This window comes from Cryptomeria japonica, chromosome 6 (assembly GCF_030272615.1).
Source record: "Cryptomeria japonica chromosome 6, Sugi_1.0, whole genome shotgun sequence".
Taxonomy (NCBI): domain Eukaryota; kingdom Viridiplantae; phylum Streptophyta; class Pinopsida; order Cupressales; family Cupressaceae; genus Cryptomeria; species Cryptomeria japonica.
In genome coordinates, this window is record NC_081410.1 from 156,010,036 (window position 1) to 156,034,379 (window position 24,344).

Below are 24,344 nucleotides of genomic sequence, written 5' to 3' on the forward strand. Positions count from 1 at the left end.
GTTTAGAGAAGAAAGGTTGAAAACTAAAAAGGCAGTGATTTGTATTAAAAACAGTAATTATGTTTAAAGCAGTGAACTGATGTGTTAACAGCAGTGATTTGATTAGTTAAGGACCAAAAGACATTTGGGAAGAGACACCACCCTATGAAGAATCATGTCCCTTGCAAAGAGGGATGACTCTACCTCTCCACTTCAAAGCTATATATACGATGGTTCTGTATTTGAGAAGAAGGGCATGGATGAAAAGCAAGAAAGAGTCTCAGATATATACAACAATCAATTATAGGAAACAAATCCAAATTTATTATATCAAGCGATCAGCATTTGAAAAGAACATCATGCAACCTTTTTGGAAAAGAACAATCAATCCATCCAAGAAACAATGATTGTCTTAAGGAGCAGACAGTCCCCAGCAATAAAAACATAGATCGAAGATCATTGAACCATCAAGGGAAGCAATCAAAATCATCAGTGCTCATAAGAGCAAACCTATGCATTACAACGATCAGAATCAGAGATCAATATCTATTGCAAGCAGTAGCATTCTTATCCATTGGTGGGTAAAATATAGGGTAAATCCAGAAGGGGACATTACACGTATAATCACCACATCACTTACAAGGTGTCTTCACTTGAATCTGACATATACATAATATTCCCCCCATTTGACAGATGAGAGAGGAAAATGTTAACAACATAGTCTCCCTGATGGAGTTACTGGACAAGAGGCAACATCTTTATCTCCATAGCCTAGAATAAGTGGAATACTTTAGTAAGGACCAACATCATTATAATCATCACCAACAATTTTGTCATCAACAGTAGCATTACTAACATCATTGTCATCACTGGTAGCATCTTTAACAACACTTAACATAGCCTTAGCCTTATCTGTTTGAATCTTTGCCAAAGATGTCACAACTGCAATCTCTAGAGAGCCATTTGATGTCCTCCCTGGTATTGGTTCAAACAAAGGAGTAACAAAACATAACATAGGTTTGTGTGCTTTCTTTTGAAAACAATGAAATGAATCATGAGTATGCTGATCACATGAAGAACAAGGTGGTAGATCAAAGCAAGTACTAGAAAGATGACCTTGGCATCCACAATAGGAACAAAAATGAACATCATTGGATTTAGTACAAATTGTTTTTACTTGCTTAGATTTTTGAACTTCACAAGAAACACCATCAGATTTAGACTTAACATGAGAATGACTCATATGACCGCCTGATACAAATTTTATGGGTTTAGAATATTCTGGAACATAAGAGCCAACAAAACCTTTGCATCCAAGCCCATAGTTTCCTCTATTTGGTTCCTGAGATTCCCATACTCTCACAAAGGGTTTAGTTGAAGTAGCATATTGTGACTCAATAGATTTCTGCTTTTGTTTAGACACAACATTCTTTCTTTGTGATTCAATACCATTCTTTAAAGACTTTTTGGTTTTACATGCTTGCTTTGTTAAAACGCTAGAAGAAAGCACAAAGCCCATCTAGCTCAACCTCTTTCTGTTGGGTGATTCCTAATTGATTTTGTAACCTATTAAGTTCTTTTCTCAACAATATGTATTGTTTACAAAATTGCATGAATAGAGGCTTATATTGTCTCCAACATTCAAAGATTAATTCTGCCTCATCTATTGTGCTTGCATGAATTTGTAGAGACAAAATGCCATCCATGTAGAAGGTTAACATGATGGTAGATAAGAAAATAAACAATTTAACACACCTTGTAACATCAACTACAACCTTATTTCTCCACCACAATTTGTGACAATCTCTTTTCTTTGCCAAATAACATCAACATACATAATAAAAGGAAACTGAGTTACCTTGTAGGCAGATTCTTCTGTCCAGGCACAGTCACACACACTCTGCACAAGCTTCTGTCTTTAAACCCACATAAGCATTAAAACTGTCAGCAAATTTTGATTGCCTCATATAGAATAGCCATGATAGGCAGTTATACCAAATTGCAACATGTGCATCACCATATTTGAAAGAGCACAAATCTTTGGCAGCGTGTAACACCATTCAACATATATTGTAAGGAATCTGCAAGTCTACAATCTCTTGTTCAGTGATATTTAATATATTTCTTCCAATTCAATGCCATAGATGCAAATGCAGTTTCCAACTTCAAAAATCAGTATTTGCAACATTAAACTATGAACGATAAGTCAGAATTTATGAGATTTAAAAAACACCATTCTTTCTGACACCTTGGAGGTAGCCAACAAAGAGGTTTAACACCCAGCAAATAATATTGCTAATGTTTTGAAACAAGTGCAACTGTCCTATGTGTTGGTGTTGGAAATAAGCCACACCCGGACCGATGATGGACTGGTCCAAGAGGGGCCAGTAGCTCAGTGGTAGAGCACTCCAGCAGCGTATGGAAGGTCCTAGGTTCGAGTCCTAGCTGGTCCATGTCTCAACATGGTATCAGAGCCAGGTCCAGGCTAGGAGCCCCAAGCACACGAGAGGTGTGGCTTAAGGGGGGGTGTTGGTGTTGGAAATAAGCCACACCCGGACCGACGGTGGACTGGTCCAAGAGGGGCCAGTAGCTCAGTGGTAGAGCACTCCAGCAGCGTATGGAAGGTCCTACGTTCGAGTCCTAGCTGGTCCATGTCTCAACATGGTATCAGAGACAGGTCCAGGCTAGGAGCCCCAAGCACACGAGAGGTGTGGCTTAAGGGGGGGTGTTGGTGTTGGAAATAAGCCACACCCGGACCGACGGTGGACTGGTCCAAGAGGGGCCAGTAGCTCAGTGGTAGAGCACTCCAGCAGCGTATGGAAGGTCCTAGGTTCGAGTCCTAGCTGGTCCATGTCTCAACACTATGCACATATCTTAGTTATCTCCTTGCACAACACATTTCTGGATGATGCATAGAAATTGATATTCTTTTATACACTACACCATAAAAATGCCTTTCAGGAAAACATTCCAGCCAATATCATCATTGCAATAGAAAACTAAAATTTGCACGACATAATCTGTTTATCATTATTCATTGCATATTTTATTCATGTCAACATAAATAAATCAAACCAAATGCAAATCCACGCTGCCATTGATCAGGATCAATAGTATTAGCCTCAGTGGTTGCAAATGAATGGTGATTTCTTTCATGCGTTTAATCTTTCAACCTTTCAACAGTTCTCTGAATGAGGAGTAATGTACCCTCCTTTCCACGTTTCCTCACAACGTACATCCACTGTTTTCTCACAAACTCACAATGACAAATTCATCCTTCAATCTTGCTGGTGCTCTGATAAAACTGTTAGGCCCATAATTACAATGAAAATAGCAAATGACAAAACAGGAAAACTGTATTTATTATATGATCTAGAAAGAATACATAAATAAGAGAAGGCTGTGGACAGTTCAACTGTCATAGAAAAACTATCAAAATTGAAAGATAGAAACTAAATAATAAACTCCTAATAATTAATGCATTAACAATTCGTTCATCCCCTTTTTAAAGCTTCGCCAAATGTGAGAGTTTAACTGTTAAACCTTGTGCTGGGGATTAGTTTGCACTACATTTTAAATATCTGTAAGCATGAATCATGCTTGAATGTGCCTGTGGTACCACAACCTCATTAAAATATTCTCACTGCCATAATACCACAATTCCTTGGGTATCGCCTGTTGAAAAATAAACAAAGTTGAAATTATGTGTTATTGGTTTTGGAATCGGTACATTTATGTCTCTTTTTGAGCTGTTGTGTTGTTTCTTACGAGTTTAATCTTGTCCATTGAATTTGGCTTTGAAATTAGAAATGTATCCTCCACAGCATCCAAATTTCAAACATTTATTGCCTTTTTCAGACAAAACATGTATAATTCCATGTTCATAACAGGACTTTTGACCACCCTTTTCCAACAGTCAGTTGGACATACATCTTCGAAGTGATTTTTCACCTTGTTACATGGTGAAAATTATCTGGTGCTGCCTAGGCTTAGTCCTCAACTGCAAATTAGCTTAGGCATTCAAGACGAAACATTCCTTGGACCTTGGCCAGCTCTTGGGTTTAGCTTTACTGTTGTTATTATTTTTTGCTTAGTTAGTTGTACAATCATCCATCCTTTTCATTAAGGCAATACATCATAGAGTTTGGATAATAGTTTGGATCAGAAGCCATGTTTGAGGGGTTCCTGTTCTATTATATTTTTCCTTTGGACTTTCATCTAGCTTATCAATTTACTTTATCACTAGGCTACGACATCTAGGATACTGACTTTACTTCTAGTACCCCAGTTGATGAATGAATATTGGCTGGGTTTGATTATCTATCTTCATTTCTTATAGTCTTCTTTATTGACAACATCTTTTTGGAGGTTTGTGATTTCTTTTAGAGGGTACTCTTGCTGGCTGTCATTTCTATCTGTAGTTCTTTAGTCACTTTTAGTCACGTTAATCTACTTTAGCCATTAGTGGCAAGAATATAATCTTAATTTCAAGCAAATAAATTGTGTTCTAGTGAATATATGGAGAGTAACAATTAATTACTAGGTAGATTAGGCTCTCAATGCTCTTTCTAAGTTTTCCCTTGATGTGGTCTTTATTTGTACAATTATTTTCAACAGGCTGTTATGAATTAGCTTTTGAATACTCTCCCAAGCATTTGAGATTTATTATATTATTGGCTTAGCAAATGAGCTCCACCTTGTTCTCTTTTACAGCTATTTTCTCCATTAAGATTATTAACAAGGGGTGACCTTCATTTTCCTTATATTTAGTGATTTTCTGAGGAATACATATTGTTTCATCAAAGCCAAACAATTAAGCTTATTAGATGACTAACTCTGCTTTACTGATGACTATTTGCCCATGGCATCGAATCCATTCAACTGATAGTTGTTTGCCAGTGCCTACGAATTCTGACTGTTTTAACTTCTTATCCCATTGTTTTTTAGATGGAGTTGGAATCTTATGCTAGACTTTGTGTGTGAAAGCTTTTTAAAATTACGCTTCATCATTTTCAAGACAAATAAGAAAATGTCAAATTTGTCTATTTGTACTGACTTTTTTTGCTGTTCTGTAATTGTTTGTGATTTTATATGGTTGGATTTAGAATTCTTTGGGACCAATGTAATTTTAGGTATATCAAACTAGACTAGGTTTAGCACAAAATCCAACAGAAAAATGGTTGTTCATTACTTTTTGTATTTCAAGATTTTTTTTTTGATATGTAAAATGAGGGGCGCAGGGTCCTCTCCCTTTGTATCTATAATAAAGAATTAGAAAAACACATATCAAGTCTATTTTCAGTGCTCGATAGGGATACCAAAACCAGATGATTTCTGCTTAAAGATCAACTCTGGGGACAAACACTTCACCTTTTACCACAACAAAATTCTGCAAATTCTCAACTGCCCCAATCAAAGCTCAAATCTGGCTTCCAACTTCCTGAAGGATGCCATTGAAACCAACCCTCAGAATTCAACACCTGCCATCAGCAGTAGCTAGCAGCTGAGCAATGAAAGTTGCTTTTAAAGTCTTCTCAAGGTCACGTCTGAAATCTTCCCCCACATTGAAATCTGTGAAAGCTTCCACTGGCACCTTAATGTTTAATGAAATCCAACAAATTTGAAACAAACATAAAGCAATATCAGAATTTACTCTATTGCGAATTTTGGCTTCAAGGTAATCAGTACCTATCACATTGTTAACTGCATTCGCAACTGACCTGGACTGCATCACAAAAGTGATCCTAAGCAGTTGATCTGAGATAGGGTCTGCCAAAGACATTTCTTCTTTCTTAGACAAAAGATGAAACCTTGGCTTCATTGATAGTGACTTAAGATAACATCAGAAAAGATTTGCCTTTAACCTTAATCAATTTTCCTTTAAAAAGGGAGAAGACGCTCATTTCTTCTTTCTTAGACAAAAGATGAAACCTTGGCTTCATTGATAGTGACTTAAGATAACATCAGAAAAGATTTCCCTTTAACAAGTGTGAGGAGGACAATCATGAATAGAAGGTGCCCCCCCCCCCCCCCCCCCCTTAATGATACCGAGATATGCAAAGTTTTAAGAAACTGCTAAATCAATCAAGTGTTATGCTAATCATTATTCATTATGTTATCAATAATCAACTCTTCCTTCACTTCGGTGCCATAATTGGCGAAAAAATCTGCCACCCCATCTGCTTCTCTGCAGCAATGGTTCAGGGAAAAGGATTTAAAGGAATCCAGAAGAAACCAAGCTGCACAAAGAACATTTTTCTATTTCCAATTTATCAAAATCTTCCATGGAATCTCCTGCATTTTGTAGAGAGGAGATGCCACTCTGAGCAGTATTATATCTACGGAAAACCAAAACATGAGCTTCTGCTTCATTTTATTCTATCCTTCAGTTTCTTTGAAGTTACATGCATTAGACAGCCTGAGGAACCTCTGATCACACAACCAGCTCCAGAGAGCCAAGCTTACCATGCAATTCTCCATCAAATTTCAGTTTGAAAGAGCCAAGAGGAGGAATCTGTATTGTACCCAAATTGGGACAGACCCGTTTTTGCCCAAATTGACAATTCCAACAATATAATTTATTCTTAACAGTAACATACCTGTTGTGAGGTATTCACACATCGCCCCATTGCAATGGGGACCCCCACTTTTTTCCTGCTTTCTAGGTAGTGTTAGAATCCTTACCTATTAGCCTTTGCATTAGAGGGGTGTAGGTGGTCAAAAGCCAGGAGTCAGGTGGATAACCTTGCGTGAGGTGTGAAATGAGTGAGTTAGAACCTTCACTTCATGTGCATATCCTTAGGAGCGTACTTCATGACCATCACCCTTGGAGCGAATTCCCTTAAAAAGCCTTATTTGAATGTGAATTAGAGCATTTGAATGAAGCTAGTGAGCATGGTTTTGATTTGAGATCACCTCTTCTTTGGAGCAAAATTGACTTCATGAGCTCCTTGATAGGAGCGAATTTTGCATTTTAGGCCTTCATAGGGAAAGTTTGACATGGTATTATGAATGAAAGCTTGAGAAACCTGAGGATTGAATTGATAAAACAATGAAGTAATGAAGGAAGGGTTCATTTCGGTTTTCACTTCACCTTCAAGCCCAGGGGAGCGAACTTCACCTTCAAGATAGGAGGAGCGAACTTCACCATCATGTTTGAGAGGAGGTGAGCGAACTTCATGTTTTGAAGGAGGTGAGCGAACTTCATGTCTTGGAGTAGGAGAGTGAAATTCATGTATTAAGGTAGTGGAGCGAATTTTACTTCATGAATTCCCAAGAGAGTGAATTTCTTTCATATGAAGATGTGAGAGCATTTACCTTGAGCTAATTCGATTTGGAATTGAAAGCAAACTTCATGATTTGAGGTATATGAGCGAACTTCATAAACTGGCACACATGAACGAATTTCATGAACTAGCACACATGAGCGAACTTCATGAACTGGCACACATGAGCGAACTTCATGAACTGGCATACATGAGCGAACTTCACAAATCAACATACATGAGCGAACTTCAAGAACTGGCATACATGAGCGAACTTCAAGAATCAAGGTACATGAGCGAACTTCACCTTCTAGCATACAAGAGAAAACTTCATGAATGGACAGAGGGGATCGAACTTCATGTTCTGAGCTTCAAGAGCGAATTTCAAGTGTAAAAGTTATGGAGTGAACTCTACTCCAAGTGTTCCTAATTGAAGGCGAATTTGCAAGATTGATTACAAGACCACTACCTTGAACTGATTTGATATTTGGAAAGAGTCATTTTGAGTTGAGAAGATGAAAGGTGAAAGTTCAAAGATCAGCACCAATTCCGTTGATGTGTTTTTTACGCACATGTGAACACATAATAAAATACCCAAAAGTATCTTATCCTTTCTTGAACAAAGCTTCTCAAATGCTGAAGATAAGCTTAAGGATCACTTGAGATAACTCCAAGGTTCATGTATGTTGGGTCACGATGTGTGGATAAGCACAGTTGGTTGATGTGATTGCTGGTATCACAAGGGGACTTACATTGAATTATTTAATGTTTGAATCGCTGGAACTTGATTATCTGATGTTGCAATCTTGTGATGCTTTTTGATCTTAAACTAACTTGAGTTGAAAAAAAGGGCAAAAGAAAAGGGTTTAGGAAGCCTATTCTAATCCTAAAGCCTAGAATGTAAAGAGATGGGTGAATGAAAATGTGGAATCCTAGTCATCGTCTCAGTCACCACTCACCAAATCAAGGAGTTCCACATCAACATGTCTTGATTCAATGTACTTGACTCGCCCATGATGGCACAAACTTTGAGGCACCTACCCTTATTATCTATTGTAAAATCTTGGCTGTTGATGGAGATTTGATCCTGGCCGTTCATTGTAATGAGCTCTCTATAAAAAGCTCAAGCTCTTCATTTGTAGAGGTTAATAGTTAGTGAATAGTAGTAGGAGATGAATAGATTAGAAGATAGAATAAAAGTTAGAATAGATTAGGAGAAGGAAGAATTGTTGTTATGACTTGTAAATGAGATACTTTTTTCATTGAAGTTGTGGTGAAATTTGTTATTTCAACAAGCCTCATGGTTTTGCTTCTCGTTTTGTTTTTATGTTGATTAGATTGAATGGAGGAATTTGTTGAATGCATTTATGTGGAATCCGTTTAGTCCATACTACTAGCCTCTTGCTGATTGTAAGTGCGCCTTGCGTGGTCAACTGGAATGATATGAGCTTAACTTCAGATTGTTATGCGTCCATTGTTTATGCATTAACTTGAATGGTGAGCAATGTTTGATGGTAATAATTTGAACATCTTTGAAATGTCCTTAGAAGATTGCACTGAGCTTGTGTCAAATTGTTCAAGTTGATGGTGAGACCTCGCCCAGTAGGATTCTATCTGATCATTTGCCTATCTTCTTACATTCTAGGTCTTAGAATAGAACTCCTCAACCCTTCATCTTTTGCCATTTTTTCAAACTCAAGCTAGTTTAGGACAAAAAAAGTATCACTATATTGTAACATTAGATGATCAAGTTCCAACGATTCAAGCATTCGACAATTCAACGTAAGTCCCCTTGTGATACTAGCAATCACATCAACCAACTGTGCTTATCCACAAGTCAAGACTTGACATACAAGAACCTTGGAGTTATCTCAAGTGATCCTTAAGCCAATCTTTAGCATTTGAGAAGCTTTGTTCAAGAGAGGATAAGATACTTTTGGGTATTTTATTCTGTGTTCACATGTGCATAAAAAACACATCAACAATACTGAAGTAAATTCATTCAATCATTAATAAACTTAAGAAACAATGAACAAATACATGGATTAGTGAACAAGTATATTACAATGGAATGATAAATTTTATTGCTAGCTAACTACCCCATAACCAATCATAGTTTAGATTGATAGGAAAACCTTGAAAGGGCGCTGGTAAACTTCTCAGCCCAACTAAGCCCAAGAGCGTGCACTGTCCCACTAAGACAACTCCCCCCTTTGCCCACAAGCGGCAGGAACGTCCCACTAAGAGAATTCTATCCCTTGGGGTGGCCTACTTAGCTTAGGGGAACTGGTAAACTGCATCTCCCTAGCTTATTTCCATCAACTTTACATTTGATTGATTATGGGATAAATATATACATGATTTGTACATTCAAAGGAATATAATGCCATATTAATCTTATTAGGATCAATGTCTAAAAGATATCCATATAATAACTAATGCACAATATACTACACTTCACACCAAATTACTTGTGGATTGTTTAATCGGCTGTATGGCCTGAATATCTCTTAGATAGATAGATCTCATTGATCGATTTATATCCTTGATTGCTGTTGTCTTATAAATTGATCTGCTCTCTTATGAGTACTGATGTTGCTTGGATTCATTGCTTGATTTGGCCAATTTCCTGTATATATATCTTTCAACCGGAGGTGGAGGGTCATGTGTTTTCCAAGGTCACAATCATCCCTTCATAAATTAACTGCTGCATCTTTTTATTCAAATCCAATCTCCCTTTCTGCTGTTTCTATCTTAATTTCAAAGCCTTGATCGATGCCGTTCTCCAAGAGGGGGGGTCTGCCTTACATAGTCCTCAATATGGGACAAAGGGTCACAACCAATATTAAAGATTACATTCTTTCCAAATAGAGACATCTCTCCTTAGTCAAGGCTGCCCTTTGAGAATAATTATTTATTTCCAAACTGAGGATTGATGATTTGACTTCTGTTTATTAGTTATTGCTCAATGAATTTCTGAATTGATGATCCCCTTTGGTTATTGATTATTCCTTCCTTATATACCTTGTCATGCTCAAAGGACACATCCCTTAATTAGCTGCTGTTGGTCTTAATCTTTTACTGTTATTATTATAATTATATTCTTGTGTTTAGAGAAATTGCAGGAGGCAGGAGAATAACCCATGATTCATCCATATTTTTATTTTTTATTTTGGACCATTGTCACCTATGTCTATTAATCGACCCCTGAATAGAATCACTGTTTTATTCCATTGCTCAAGTCTAAGGGTTACGATTTGACTGAGATAAAGGCTGTGATCTAACTTGAAATGGTGGGGACATGACAGAATCCGTTCAGCATTTTTTTAAAGAGAGAATTTAGATTGAACTCCTACAACCCCATGAACAAGGTTTTCTGTTTCAACTTTCAAGATTTAGTAAGGTACACTTTGCAATATTTTGAGGACTTGTAATATTGTGTAGAAGTCATGCCCTAGGCATTGAACTTAGTATAATCTGTTAATAAGTTTAAATACTGTTCCTACATTGTGTTTATTATCATGAGATGCATGAGAAATTTTGTGATTCAGTTGCACAGTGATTTTTTAATTTAGTTGAATATGGCATTACTGTCCTGTATGAATCCTCTGAATGGATACTGAGTAATATTATAGCCATTGATAAGTAGAGACTAGCTGAAGTATCCACTAATTTATGTGTTTTTTTTGCATACCAAGTGCAGTCATAGTGTTCAAGCAAGCTACAAAATTTTATTTGCAGGGGGAATGTGACTAAATGTGTGCTTTTTGGATCTGAACCATGGTAGCCAAAAACCTTCTAATTGAAAATACCATCCTTTTTGTTTCTGTTTTTGTTTTCTTAGCTGTGTGTGTTAAGAGTGACATAAGACCTTGTCTCTTTTAGAGAGTAGGTCAACATTGGCCCCACATTCTCTCTAAACTTAATAAAATAAATTGGTTCTACTTATATTGCTCTAAATCATAATTTCTATATGATGGAGGTTATTTATGGAATACATGGATTGGGGTCTTTGCTTGAATAATAAACCGCATGTCTCCTGAATTTGTTCGCTCTGGCATATTTTACTTTTTACAAACTTCTCGGAGTTTGCCTGTTTACAAAAATGTCTGCAATTCTTTGAAAACAGAATGTACTCTAAGCATTCAATATACTTTGATTTTCCAAACATTATTTACATTTCTCTCCATTTGGTGTTCTATTAATTTGTTACTTCTATCATGTTAAGATAGACAAAAAAATATTTCTCAGTAAGCTTTCTAATGCATTTGCAGAATATGGAGTTCTTAATTCCAAAGTTGCAGCTGATGCTATGCGACAAATTGATCGAGCAGATTATGTTTTAGAATCTAGAAATGCATATGTTGACTCTCCACAACCAATAGGTATGCAGTAGCGCTTCTTACGTTCTGTTTTATTTATGCTAGCAACTGTTTTTCTTTTGTAATTTTTAAATGAAAATATAAGCGATTAACTACCACAAAATATATGTTGAAATGCTGTGATAAAAAATCCTATGTTAACAGTTTTGTGAGCCTGAATCCTCTTATACAACCGTTGTGAGCCTAAATGCTCTGATATCACTGTTTTGAGCTTGAGTGCTGTGATACTGCCTTTGTGAACCTGAATACCACCACCATTTTGAGCCTAAATGCTATGATGCAAACACTGGAGCCTAAATTCTATGATACCCATGTGAGGAGCTCAACTTCAAGGCTTCTATACCTAAGTATTCAGAAACAACTGTATGTTGAATATCCGGGCAACTGAGAGGGGGGGTGAATTAGTTGATAACTTAAAACAATTACTTTTATTCTTTTCACATCCGGATCCAAACCAATAGAATTAACTAAGACAGATATAACATGAAAAGCATAAACATATAATAGATCACACAATGAACACCAGATATGACGTGGAAAACCCAAGAAGGGAAAAACCATAGGGAATGTTAGTTCTCAATATAAAACACCGGTTAAGGTAATTTTACAAAGGGTGGCTTACTGTCAGAATGCTCACTGCAGGTGGGCTCAGAAAAAGGCTCACTATCGAAGAGAGAAAGAAAGAAAGAAAGAATCCACCACTGAAACACAATTTGCAAAAAATGGACTGCTTCTAGTGCCTCAACACCAACACTCTCACATATCACCAACAGTCAGATCTTTCCTTTCCAATTTCGCATATCTTCAAAACAATGCAACACTTTTTCTATATCTATCTCAATCAGATCATCCTCATACATATATTGTCTTCCGGGAAGCATAATCTTCCAAGTCGGCCAAGATAGAGATCTGAAATAGGTCAACACTAGTCATTCCGGTGGTGGGAAGGAATGAGAACTAGACCATACCACAACACACATCAACGGTCAGATCAACACGTTACAATCATTGCAAATTCTGGACCCAAATCATGACTCACACGCTACATCAAAAGCCACTACACATCCTCGAATTTCAGACTTAATCCAGACCCAAACATCATTGCCCAAAATATCAAAAATAAGAATGGAACCTCGATACGCATGAATACCATCGATCACCACCATATTCGATAACCAGAGATATCTGGATCAGTAACAACACATGATCTACCAACACATCTTTCAGAGCACCAAAGATTTCGGGAACACATATTCCGGATCACCAATACAAAGAACATCATTAACAACCATTATGTTGACATCAATGACAACCACTCAACATCATCACCATCATATCTGCAACACTGTAGACATATGAAACTGGAAAGACTATAAAATCTGAAAGTGATGTAGTATTTGCAACCCAAGTATGATATCTGTAATAACTTGAAACTTTGAATTGCTGATATTAAAAATTTGGAACTTTTGAAAAACAAAAGCTAAAATCTGGAATCATTAGAAACAAAATAGACTTTAATATTGCTTAAAGTAAAAATTACATCACATGGTTGATAAGAAGAGAGAACTTTCTGAAGAGCACATAGGAAATACTGAGAGAGGTGGGGGGGGTGTGAATCAGTATTTCAGATTTTTAAAACTCCTAACTGCAAGAAATTACATAAAGCTTAAAGAGAGCAACCTTCAAGACACCAACACAAGATTTTTTGTGGAAAACCCTTTCTGGTAAAAAACCACAGCACAAAAAATTTCATTTAAGAAGAGGGCACCAACCCATTTACATAAGTGAGCTACAACTCACTCATAGAGCACCAACTCAGAACAACTGAGGCACCAACCTCAAGTAGAGCACCAACTCAAAAAAAATTGCAGAGGCACCAACCTCTAATTGTTTAAAAAAACTCAAAACAAATTTGAACTCACAACAATTCTAAACTTTTTGTACTGACTTCACATCACAGTATATTTGATTATATCTATCTCTGTAAATTTTTTTGCAAAGCCTGAAAGCAACACACTAAAACTCTTCACTTCATTCAATCCCCTTCCTCAATAATTTGACACTGTAACAGCGACATTATCTCTAGACATAACAGAAATGGCTCGTCCCTGTAAATAAAAAACTTGTCCTCATATGATGGTCACACATCAATACATATCTTTTTAGCAAACAACCCCGCACTCAGGAAGGTAATACTTCAGAAAACATTCCAAAACCTTTTTTTACACCAAAACAATATACCCACTTCAAACACCATATCGATTAGTATACACAACTCAGCTCCTGAATCGTATGAACTGAAAACGGAAAAATAACAGACTGCCCACGATCATCATTAATAAACAAGACGTTTCTTCAGGATGGTTCAACCCCAACAGTAACACCCGCATCATGAGATACAATCGTGCCAAGAGAAAATTCAAAAAGAAGACCACAACTCTCGACCTGACCAAGAAGAATATATTCCACCTCAAAAGGGCACAACTTATTTTTCATACCACTGCCAAAACAGTAATTTCTCGAGCTGTCTAAGTATCAATTGCTCCCCAAAATGTGGGCATAATTGAAAACTCATTTTTAATTTGTACCAAGACAAATTTAAAAAAAATCGTCCCAGGCAAAAACACGATACACTAACAATAGGCAATGTTTCAACAATCTGCCAAGCCGCTGAACAGACATCGCAAGACCTCAAGAATTTATTACCAAAATATATTCAAAATCAGAACAAAGGCAACATACAAAAAAACCGACACCGAACGATTCATAAAAGCTGCCCTAAAATAAAGAATACGTGCCTTGAGATAATTCTATACTTAGTCAAAGAAGACTCGCACCAAAGAAAAATATGTCGAGTCTTATAGGAAGCTCACACCACATACAAATGCAATACGACACATGAAATTCGATTGACTCTTTTATCTTCAACGGCTTATATTTTCTGTCACAAATATTTCATAGAAATCGACACTTTGAATAATTCAGCCGATGATGTGTCACATTAATCTGTCTTGGCAAACAAGTAGGCAGCTGATGTAGACAACCAACCAGGTGAACTAGACACTCACCCAGCTCAACCACACACACAAGCAGCTCAAGCAGGCAACCAAGCACCTCGACCAACCAAGCAGGCAACCAAGCAAGTAACCAAGGAGCTCAAGTAGACACCCAGTAGCTGAAGCAAGCAACCAGGCAGCTCAAGCAAACAACCAAGTAGATCAAGTTGCTCAATCTGACAACCAACTAGCTCAAGCACACGTCCAAGCAGCTCAACCAAAAAACTTATTCAAAATGCAACAAACTCCCCCTTCTAATCTCCTTGACATTAATGACAAAATCTGCAACAAACTCCCCCTTCTAATCTCTCCCCCTTTGTCATTGATGGCAACTCCATCTCTATCTGCAACAAACTGAAACCAAGAAAACAATGCTGCTCCCCCTGAGATATTGCTCCCCCTTTGACATCAATGACTGATTTTCAACTGCAAAAATTGAAATGGGACATAAAATAAAGCAATGAATGCTCCCCGAGACGAATAACTCTTCAATGATGGAATATAATGTCCCCACTATGAAACACAATTTAATGATAAAATAATAATGATAAAATTGAAATTAAAATATATATACTAAATAAATAAATAATACTACAATTAAAATCTAAAAATATATATATAACCAAATAAATGAATAGAATGAATTAAATAAAATCTTAATAATTGATGGATTGTCATTGATGTCAAAAGTTTGTCACCCACTCAGAATACAGTGGCTATGGCTAATTATTCTATATCTGTTTTTATACAACATATAAAAGACTCAGAATATATATATATATATCTGTTTATATACAGCTATGGTGACCACTATACATTAATATATAATAGAAACTCAGAGAATATACAGTAATATAGACAGCTACGGTGACCACTATATTTGCACATGAAACTCAGAAAATATACTTGATCATTATCTGAAAATGATATGAGCATATTGCAGTGATACTTAGAACCAAGAAAGAATGCCTTCATGGACATAATCGACTCCAGCACACGTGGTATGGAGTCATAGCTGTGTAAAGATTTGCATAATACACATAACGAACTCATGTTAATTAGGTGGGAATGTGCTGAAGACAAATAATTGCTGACTGTCGCCTCAGATTGAAGCCACACAGGGAGAATCCAATGCAACGATGTCAAACATACTGAGCATATTCATGTATCCAAACAGCCGAATCATGTGGTTGAACACTCAACACATAATATGGTCGAAATTCTATATGTTCAAGGATCGTTGAAGGAGGCATTCGCTGAAAGAATAATATCATTAATGTTTGAGATTAAAAGCCAACTTAAATTCTGGGCAAATTTATCACAGTCGATCTTTAAATTAATAATGACATAATATATAAGAATAAATTTGATTCATTATATGAGTCGATTTAAGGTTTACTGTCTTTAAAATTATATTAGTCAAAGAAACGACTTGATATCTTGGAATTGGATTATCTTGTTGATTAGAACCAATTGTATCTTTGATTGGAAATAATGCTAAGATTAGTGGCTAGTTTGTAAGAGGTCCGAATGAAGAAAAATAAATATAAAATGAAAATTAATTAATGAAAAGGTATTACTTAAAGTTTAAAGGGAATGATAACATTAAAAGAGTTGTATCTTTTGAAACATATGGTTGTCGCTTTCCAAAAGGCATTGAATTGGTTTATATAGATGGTTTTCTGTTCCAGTTGGGGGAGAAAAAGGGGAGCAAGGCCAAAGGCCCATTATCGGGTGCATACGTCAGCTAGAAGAACCATGGAAACTACCCTCATTCTGGGATATTTGCTGTCAATACCAGACATTGCAGACTGTATGAACATTGCAAGCAATTCCAGTCATAACAGGAGCGGCAACCATTTGCCCCAAGCAATAATATAATCAGTCATCGCCTGTAGTACTAATCCAGACAATAAATATCATATATCTTGCTGTTGGTGTAAATTGCTATAGTAGAAACCATAAGGATATCAGTTCAATCCACGGGAGCATACTCTTATTGCAGAATTCGGAAACAATAAGTGACACTAGAAGTGTGAATTTATATTAATTTATCTTCATAATATCAATTATATAGGTCACAAAGAGAAATCAGACTGTATAATTCATAATAAGTACAAGGCGTTCAAGTTATTGTTCCAGGATTTCAAGTTATCGTAGAAGGGGATATTACATGGAGTGAAATTACTCCCAACTTCTGTCTCAACTTTTCAAATGTATCTCTTGGCAAAGGCTTAGTGAACAAATCTGCAATCTAGTCTTTAGTAGAGACATATTCCAATTTAACCTCCTGATTACTAACCCGTTCTCTTAAGAAATGATACTTTATAGGAATATGCTTAGTTCTGGAGTGCAAAACAGGATTTTTAGACTTTAATAGCACTCGTATTATCACAAAAGATAGATATAGGATGATTGAATTTTACCTTATAACCCTCAAAGACGTTTCAAAGATGTTCGAACCATTACCGCCAAACATTGATCACCATTCAAGTTAATGCATAAACAATGAGTGTAGGATGATTCGAGGTTAAGCTCGTGTTATTCCAGTTGACCACACAAGGCACGCTCACAATTAGTAAGAGGCTAGTGGTATGGACTAAGTGGATTCCGCATGCATACATTCAACAACTTCTTCCATTCAATCTAATTTATTTATTATCTAATGTGAAGATCCAACAAGAAACCATGCACATTGTAATGAAACAACACACTTCACCATAACTTCAATGAAAATGGAGTTCATTTACAACTTAGGCAACAATTTTTGCCTTCTCTTCCTACTCTACTTTAACTTCTATTCTATTCTCTTAAGACTATCTACTGACTATTAACTTCACCATATCTTGATGCTTGCTCTTTTTGTTTGCCTTTCTTTGAAGCTTTGAAGGAAATTTCTCTCTTCGATGAAGATTCAATATTCATTCTCATTTCATAGGCTGTCAAGATACCATGAAGTTTGTGTTGATGTGTATTTTGTACACGACCAAACACAGAATAAAATACCTAAAGGTACCTTATCCTCTCTTGAATAAAGCTCCCGAATGCTGAAGATATTGCAAAAGGATCAATCGGAGAAGCTTCAAGGTTTTGTTATGTAGGATCTCTACTCGTGGATAAGCTCTTCGTGGTATGATGTGATTTGCTGGAATCACAAGGGGACTTACACTCGATGACCTGAACGTCTGATTTGCTGGAATCACAAGTCCTATTTACTAACTGGAAGACAAACAAATGGCAAAAGATGCAGGGTTCAGGAAGTCTACTCTACTACTTAGAATGCGAGAAGATGGATGAACGAATAGGTGGAGTCCTACTGGGCTGGGTCTCACCATCAGGCTTGAACAATCCGACACCAACTCAGTGCGATCTTCTAAGGGATACTTCCAATACGTTCAAATCGTACACCATCTGACAATGATCACCATTTAAGATAATGCATGAACAATAGATGTGTAATGACTTAAGATTAAGCTCATTTTATGCCAGTTGACCACGCAGGGCGCACTTACAATCAGTAAGAGGCTAGTGGTATGGACTAGACGGATTCCACACAGGTGCATTCAACAATTCTCTTGATTCACTCTAATTATTTACCATCTATAATGAAGATTCAACAAGAGACCATGCGTATTGTAAAGAAACGACACATTTCACCATATCTTCAATGAAAAAAGGGTTTATTTACAATCAAGGCAACAATTTCTTGTCTTCTCTTCCTACTTTACTCTAATTTCTATTCTATTCACTATCGATCATTAGCTATTCTAACCTCTATGAACTAACTTTTTTACCTTCTAGCTATTAGCCTTTACAAATGAGGAGCTAGGGCTTATATAGTGCTCTCAATACAATTCAATGGCTCAGATCAATTTGAGATCAATGGCCAAGATTTTACAATGAAAACCCTAATTAGGGTTTGTTACAACAAACTCAATTCTAGCCAATGAAATAATTGCATTATTTGGACATATGTCTTCCCTGGAATATTCGACCAATGGATAACCGGGGTAGGTACATCGAAGTTAGTGTCATCTTTGATGAGTCAAGTACATTGAATCTGGACACGTTGAGGTGGACCAATCTGACTGGAGGAGTGATGATTGGGACGCCACCCTGTCTGACACTTGTAACTTGGTTGATGTTCAATTTGATGATGCTGAGAAGATAACTTTAATTAACTCTTCTGAAACTATGTGCAGGATGGATGGTGTACTTTTCCTTGAAATGTTGGACTGGAAGAGGTCGTCCTTGATGATGCTGGATTGGAAGAGGTCGTCCTTGATGATGTTGGACTGGAAGAGGTCGTCCTTGATGATGCTGGACTGGAAAAGGTTGTCCTTGCCTTGGCCTGGTCTTCTTTCATCTGCAAAACAAACCATAAGATGATTAAGGACACATAATATATTTATTCTAACATAGCATTTTCTACCTTAAATCATCAACAAGAAGATATCAAAATGAAGTTTGCTCAAGATTCTTTCCAGGGACAGGCTCTATAAGAATTTCGCCCTAGACCCTTTGGAAGGGTCAGGAGCGAATTTTGCATTCCTGGCTCAAATTCTTCTCACTTTGTGACCGTTCTTGCTTAGATACATGCCCAAGGACGCCCTCATTCTCAACCAACACCAAGCTTGATGTAAATTTGGGGTAAAAGAGAGGTTTTTAAGAATTTCGCTCTGGACCCTTTGGTGTAAATTTGGGGTAAAAGAGAGGTTTTAAAGAATTTTGCTCTGGACCCTTTGGAAGGGTCAAGAGCAAAATTCACCTTTTAGGACAAAATATATCATGTCTCCACTTCAAAATACCTTCCAAGGCAAACATACACTAGTCTTCTCTCCACCAAGGCCTGGGAATCCATCTCTTGATCTTCATCATGAGCAATTTAGGGTCAGGAGTGAAATTCACCTTTTAGGTCACAACTCTTCATTTCCTTCACTTCAATTCATCTTGCAGGGCAAAGAAACATCATTTCAACCTCAACCACGCCTTAGGACTCCAAGTCTTGACTTGACACAAGGAGGAAATAGGTAGATGAAGAATTTCGCTCTAGACCCTTTGGAAGGGTCAGGAGCGAAATTCACCTTTTAGCTCAAAATTTGCATTTTTAATGGTCAAAAATCTTTCCAAGGTATTCCAAATAGCTTCTCTCACCCTAGTCTAGGCCTGACTTCACTCAAACTTTGGAGAAAAGGATGGTTTTAGGGTTTTTCGCTCTGGACCCTTTGGAAGGGTTAGGAGCGAATTTCTTGTTTTAGGCTTATTCCTCCATCTTTGATGACTCTTGGCAATTCAAGGACATGCCTAAGGACACCTTTAATCTTGATCCACACTAGACTTGGCATAAAATTGAGGGAAAAGATAGGTTTTGCACAATTTCGCCTTGGACCCTTTGGAAGGGTCAGGAGCGAATTTCTTCCTCTAGGTTTGAAATTTCATTTCTTGAACTCCAATCTACATTGCCAAGCAAAAATACATCACTCCACTTCCATATGTGCTATAGGAACCAAAGTTTTGACCTCAAAATGACTAGAAGAGAGAATTTCGCTAGAAATCATGGCTAGGGAAAGGACCCATAATGAATTTCGCCCTGGACCTTTTGGAAGGGTCAGGAGCGAATTTCTTCCTCTAGCCCAAAATCATCATTTTTGGAGACAACAATCAATTCAAGGGCAATCTCAAGGGCATCCCTCACCTTGGTCTAGGCATGGCTTGGCACAAATGTGAAAGGAATAGGTGGATTTTAGGATTTTCGCTTTGGACCCTTTGGAAGGGTCAGGAGCGAAAATCTTGTTTTGAGCTTATTCCTCCATCTTTCAACCTCAACCAACTTCAAAAGGGCAAGACACCAATCCTCACACTCATGCAAACTATAAAAAACCCAAGTTTGACTTGACTTTGTAAGGAAAATAAGTGATTTTAGGAATTTCGCTCTGGACCCTTTGGAAGGGTCAAGAGCGAAATTCACTATTTGGCTCAATTCCTTCACTTTCAATGATTTCCTAGCACTTGAAGTCATTCCTAAGGATCTCTTTCATCTCAATTCACTTTAGTCTGCAATTGCATTGGCACAATATTGGGAAAAAGGTGATTTTGAGAAAATTCGCTCTGGACCCTCTGGAAGGGTCAGGAGCGAATTTCTCATTCTTGACTTGATCTTTCATCTCTTCGATCTCATTCCTCTTTACAAGATAAATTTCATCATTTCTCATCCAAGGAACAAAGTTTTAAGCCTAAGCAAGGTCAAAAAAATAGGTTTGTAAGGAATTTCGCTCTGGACCCTTTGGAAGGGTCAGGAGCGAAATTCACCTTCTTGGCTAAAATCCTTCACTTTTCAATGCTTTCAAACATTTCCAAAGGCCAAACATGTCCATTCTTCCTTTCAAGATGCCTTGCAAATCAAAATTTGGTCAAATAAGGAAGGAAATGAGTCCTAGGTAGATTTTTGCTCTGGACCCTTTGGAAGGGTCAGGAGTGAAAATCATGATTTGGGCTTGATTGTTCATTTTTCAAACTTCAATCTTGTTTTGGGAGCAAACATAGATCCTTCCTCCTACATCTCCACCAAGATCCTGACTTTGGCTAAGGGAGAAATGAGTGCTTTCAAGAATTTCGCTCTGGACCCTTTGGAATGGTCTGGAGCGAAATTCACCTTTTAGGCTAGAATCCTTCATTTTTTTTACCTCCAATCACCCTAAGGCTAGAACATTCAAAACACCTCCAAACATGCCTTAAAAACTAGGAATTTGGTCTTGACAAGTGATAAATTGAGGTGTATAAGGATTTTCGCTCTGGACCCTTTAGAAGGGTCAGGAGCGAAATTCCTAATCTTGGCCAAAATCCTTCACATTTTTATGTTCCATCACCTCAAAACCAGAACGTTGGTCAAAACAAGGGAGAAAATGAGGTTTATGAGGATTTTCGCTATGGACCCTTTGGAAGGGTCAAGAGCGAAATTCTAATTTTAGCTCAATTCCTTCACTTTTGGTGATCATAAGTAACTCAAAGCCATGCCTAAGGACTTCCTCGATCTCGATCTACACTTAGCTAGACACAAAATTGAGAGGAAAAGATGGATTTTAGGAATTTCGCTCTGGACCCTTTGGAAGGGTCAAGAGCGAAATTCTCAATTTGAGCTAATCTTTCACTTGCTTCCTCCTTTTCATGCCTTGGATGCACTTTGCTAGGCTTCCTTCCATCCCGATCTTGCAAATCTACCCTTTAGGTCGACATTTAGCCCAAGAATTTGGTGAAAAATAGGGTTTTACATGAATTTCGCCCTGGACCCTTTGGAAGGGTCAGGAGCGAAAATCATGTTCTAGGTTTGATTCTCCTTCAAACTTACTTGACTTTGCCTTGGACATGATCCTAGATAGATTTCCTTCGATGTCTTTCGCCAATTTTCTCAACCACTCACTGACTTCCTCGAACTCACACAAGACACAACCAACAAAACCAAGCCTAAGGAAGACCTTGAGAGAAACCCTAACTTGGATCATCCACTGACTCATCCTAGCTCAAGCAGAGCCTGCTATCCAGCGATCCCCCTGACAACACTCATCATGCAAAGGCTAATAGACAAAACCCTAAAAGACCTAGAAAACAAACCCTAGAAAGCAAAAAGGAGGGGGCCCCATTTGCAATGGGGCGATGTGTGAATACGTCACAACAGTTTGTCAATAGACATTTTTTCAAGGTCAACCATTCCTTCTATAGCTGAAATTTTTGCGTCAAATCTTAAAGGTAGAGACCTTAAGATTTTTTGAATAACAATGTTGTCATCAACCTTTTCACCAAGACCCTTAAGAGAGTTCACAACTTCGTCAACTCTCAAAAAGTAAGCAGTCACATTTTCATCCTCTTTCATCTTCAAACTTTTAAATTGCGTTATATGAGTCTGAAGTTTGGCTTTCTTAACTTTTTCATCTCCTTCATATGCAATTGGAGTTTGTCCCACATGGCTTTAGTTGTATCATAGCGCATAACCTTCAAAAACTCTGTTTCGGATAAACCACACAAGATTGCATTCATAGCTTTGGCATTGCTGTCAAAAGCTTTCTTTCCATCAACATCAGTTGGAGGATTTTGAGGGATAGTATAACTGGAAACTACATTGCTCCAAACATCAAAACCAAGAGACATAAGATAGGTTTTCCTCCGCACACACCAGGAAGCATAATTTGAACCATCGAATAGGGGAGCTCTAGTAGTTGCAAGTCCTTAAAGAGTGTTCATCTTGTGTGCTAACAGGACCAACCTCCAAGCTTTTAAGCTCTATTCTGAAGGTAATTGGCTTTGATACCAATTGAAGAGCACACAGGAAATACAGAGGGGGGGGGGGTGTGAATCAGTATTTCAGATTTTGAAAACTCCCAACTGCAAGAATCACATAAAGCTTAAAGAGAGAAACCATCAAGACAGCATCACATGATTTCTCTCATGGAAAAACCCTTTTGGTAAAAAACCATGGCACAAAAATTTTCATTTTAGAAGAGGGCACCAACTTATTTACATAAGTGAGCTACAACTCACACATAGAACACCAACTTAGAACAACAGAGGCAGAGGCACCAACCTCTAATTGTACAAACAAACTCAAAACAAATTTGAACTCACAACACCTCTAAAATTTTTGGACTCACTTCACATCATAGTATATTTAATTATATCTATCTCTGTAAAAGCTTCTGCAAAGCCTGAAAGCAACACACTAAAACTCTTCACTTCATTCGATCCCCTTCCTCAATAATCTGACATTGTAACTACAAGATTATCTCTAGCAATAACAAAAATGGCTCGTCCTTAAAAATAAAAAACCTTTCCTCATATGATGGTCACTCATCAATACATATCTTATTAGCAAACAACCCCGCATTCAGGAAGGTAATACTTCAGAAAACGTTCCAAAACCTTTTTTTGGAACTACAACAAAAAAATATGCCCTCTTCAAACACCGTATCAATTAGTATACACATCTCAGCTCCTGAATTGTATGAACTAAAAATGGAAAAAGAACTGACTGCCCACGATCATCATTAATAAACAAGACATTTCTTCAGGATGGTTCAACACCCACATCATGAGATACAGTCGTGCCAAGAGAAAATTCAAAAAGAACGACCACAACTCTCAACCCTTAAAAAAAATCAGTAACACAATCCGCTCAAGAATATATATTCCGCCTCAAAACGACACAACTTATTTTGCATACCACTGCCAAAACAGTAATTTAACAAGCTGTCTAAGTGTCAAACACTCCCCAAAATATGGGCATAACTGAAAACTCATTTTTAATTTGTACCAAGACAAATTTTAATTAAACCATCCCAGGCAAAAACATGATGCACTAGGCAACATTTCCACAATCTGCCCAGCACAGAACAGATGTTGCACGACCTCAAGAATTTATTACCAAAATATATTCAAAATTAGAACAAAGCCAGCATACAAAAAAAACGACGTCTTAAAAAAGATAGAATGATTCATAAAAGCTGCCATAAAATAAAGGATACGTGCCTTGAGATAATTCTATACTTAGTCAAAGAAGACCCACACCGAAGAAAAATATGTCGAGTCTTATAGGAAGCTCACACCACATACAAATGCAATACAACACATTAAATTCAATCAACTCGTTTATCTTCAACGGCTTATATTTGCTG

At 37.3% G+C, this 24,344-nt stretch overlaps 1 protein-coding gene across 2 annotated transcripts in view; it reads left to right on the forward strand.

The window, feature by feature from the left end:
- Positions 1 to 24,344, forward strand: part of LOC131035120 (protein-L-isoaspartate O-methyltransferase) — a 122,168-nt gene that overhangs the window by 6,250 nt on the left and 91,574 nt on the right. For both annotated transcript variants that reach the window (XM_057966759.2, XM_057966760.2), the window contains exon 2: positions 11,519 to 11,629. In XM_057966759.2, coding sequence (XP_057822742.1) covers positions 11,519 to 11,629 — 111 coding nt within the window. The remainder of the gene's footprint in view (positions 1 to 11,518; positions 11,630 to 24,344) is intronic.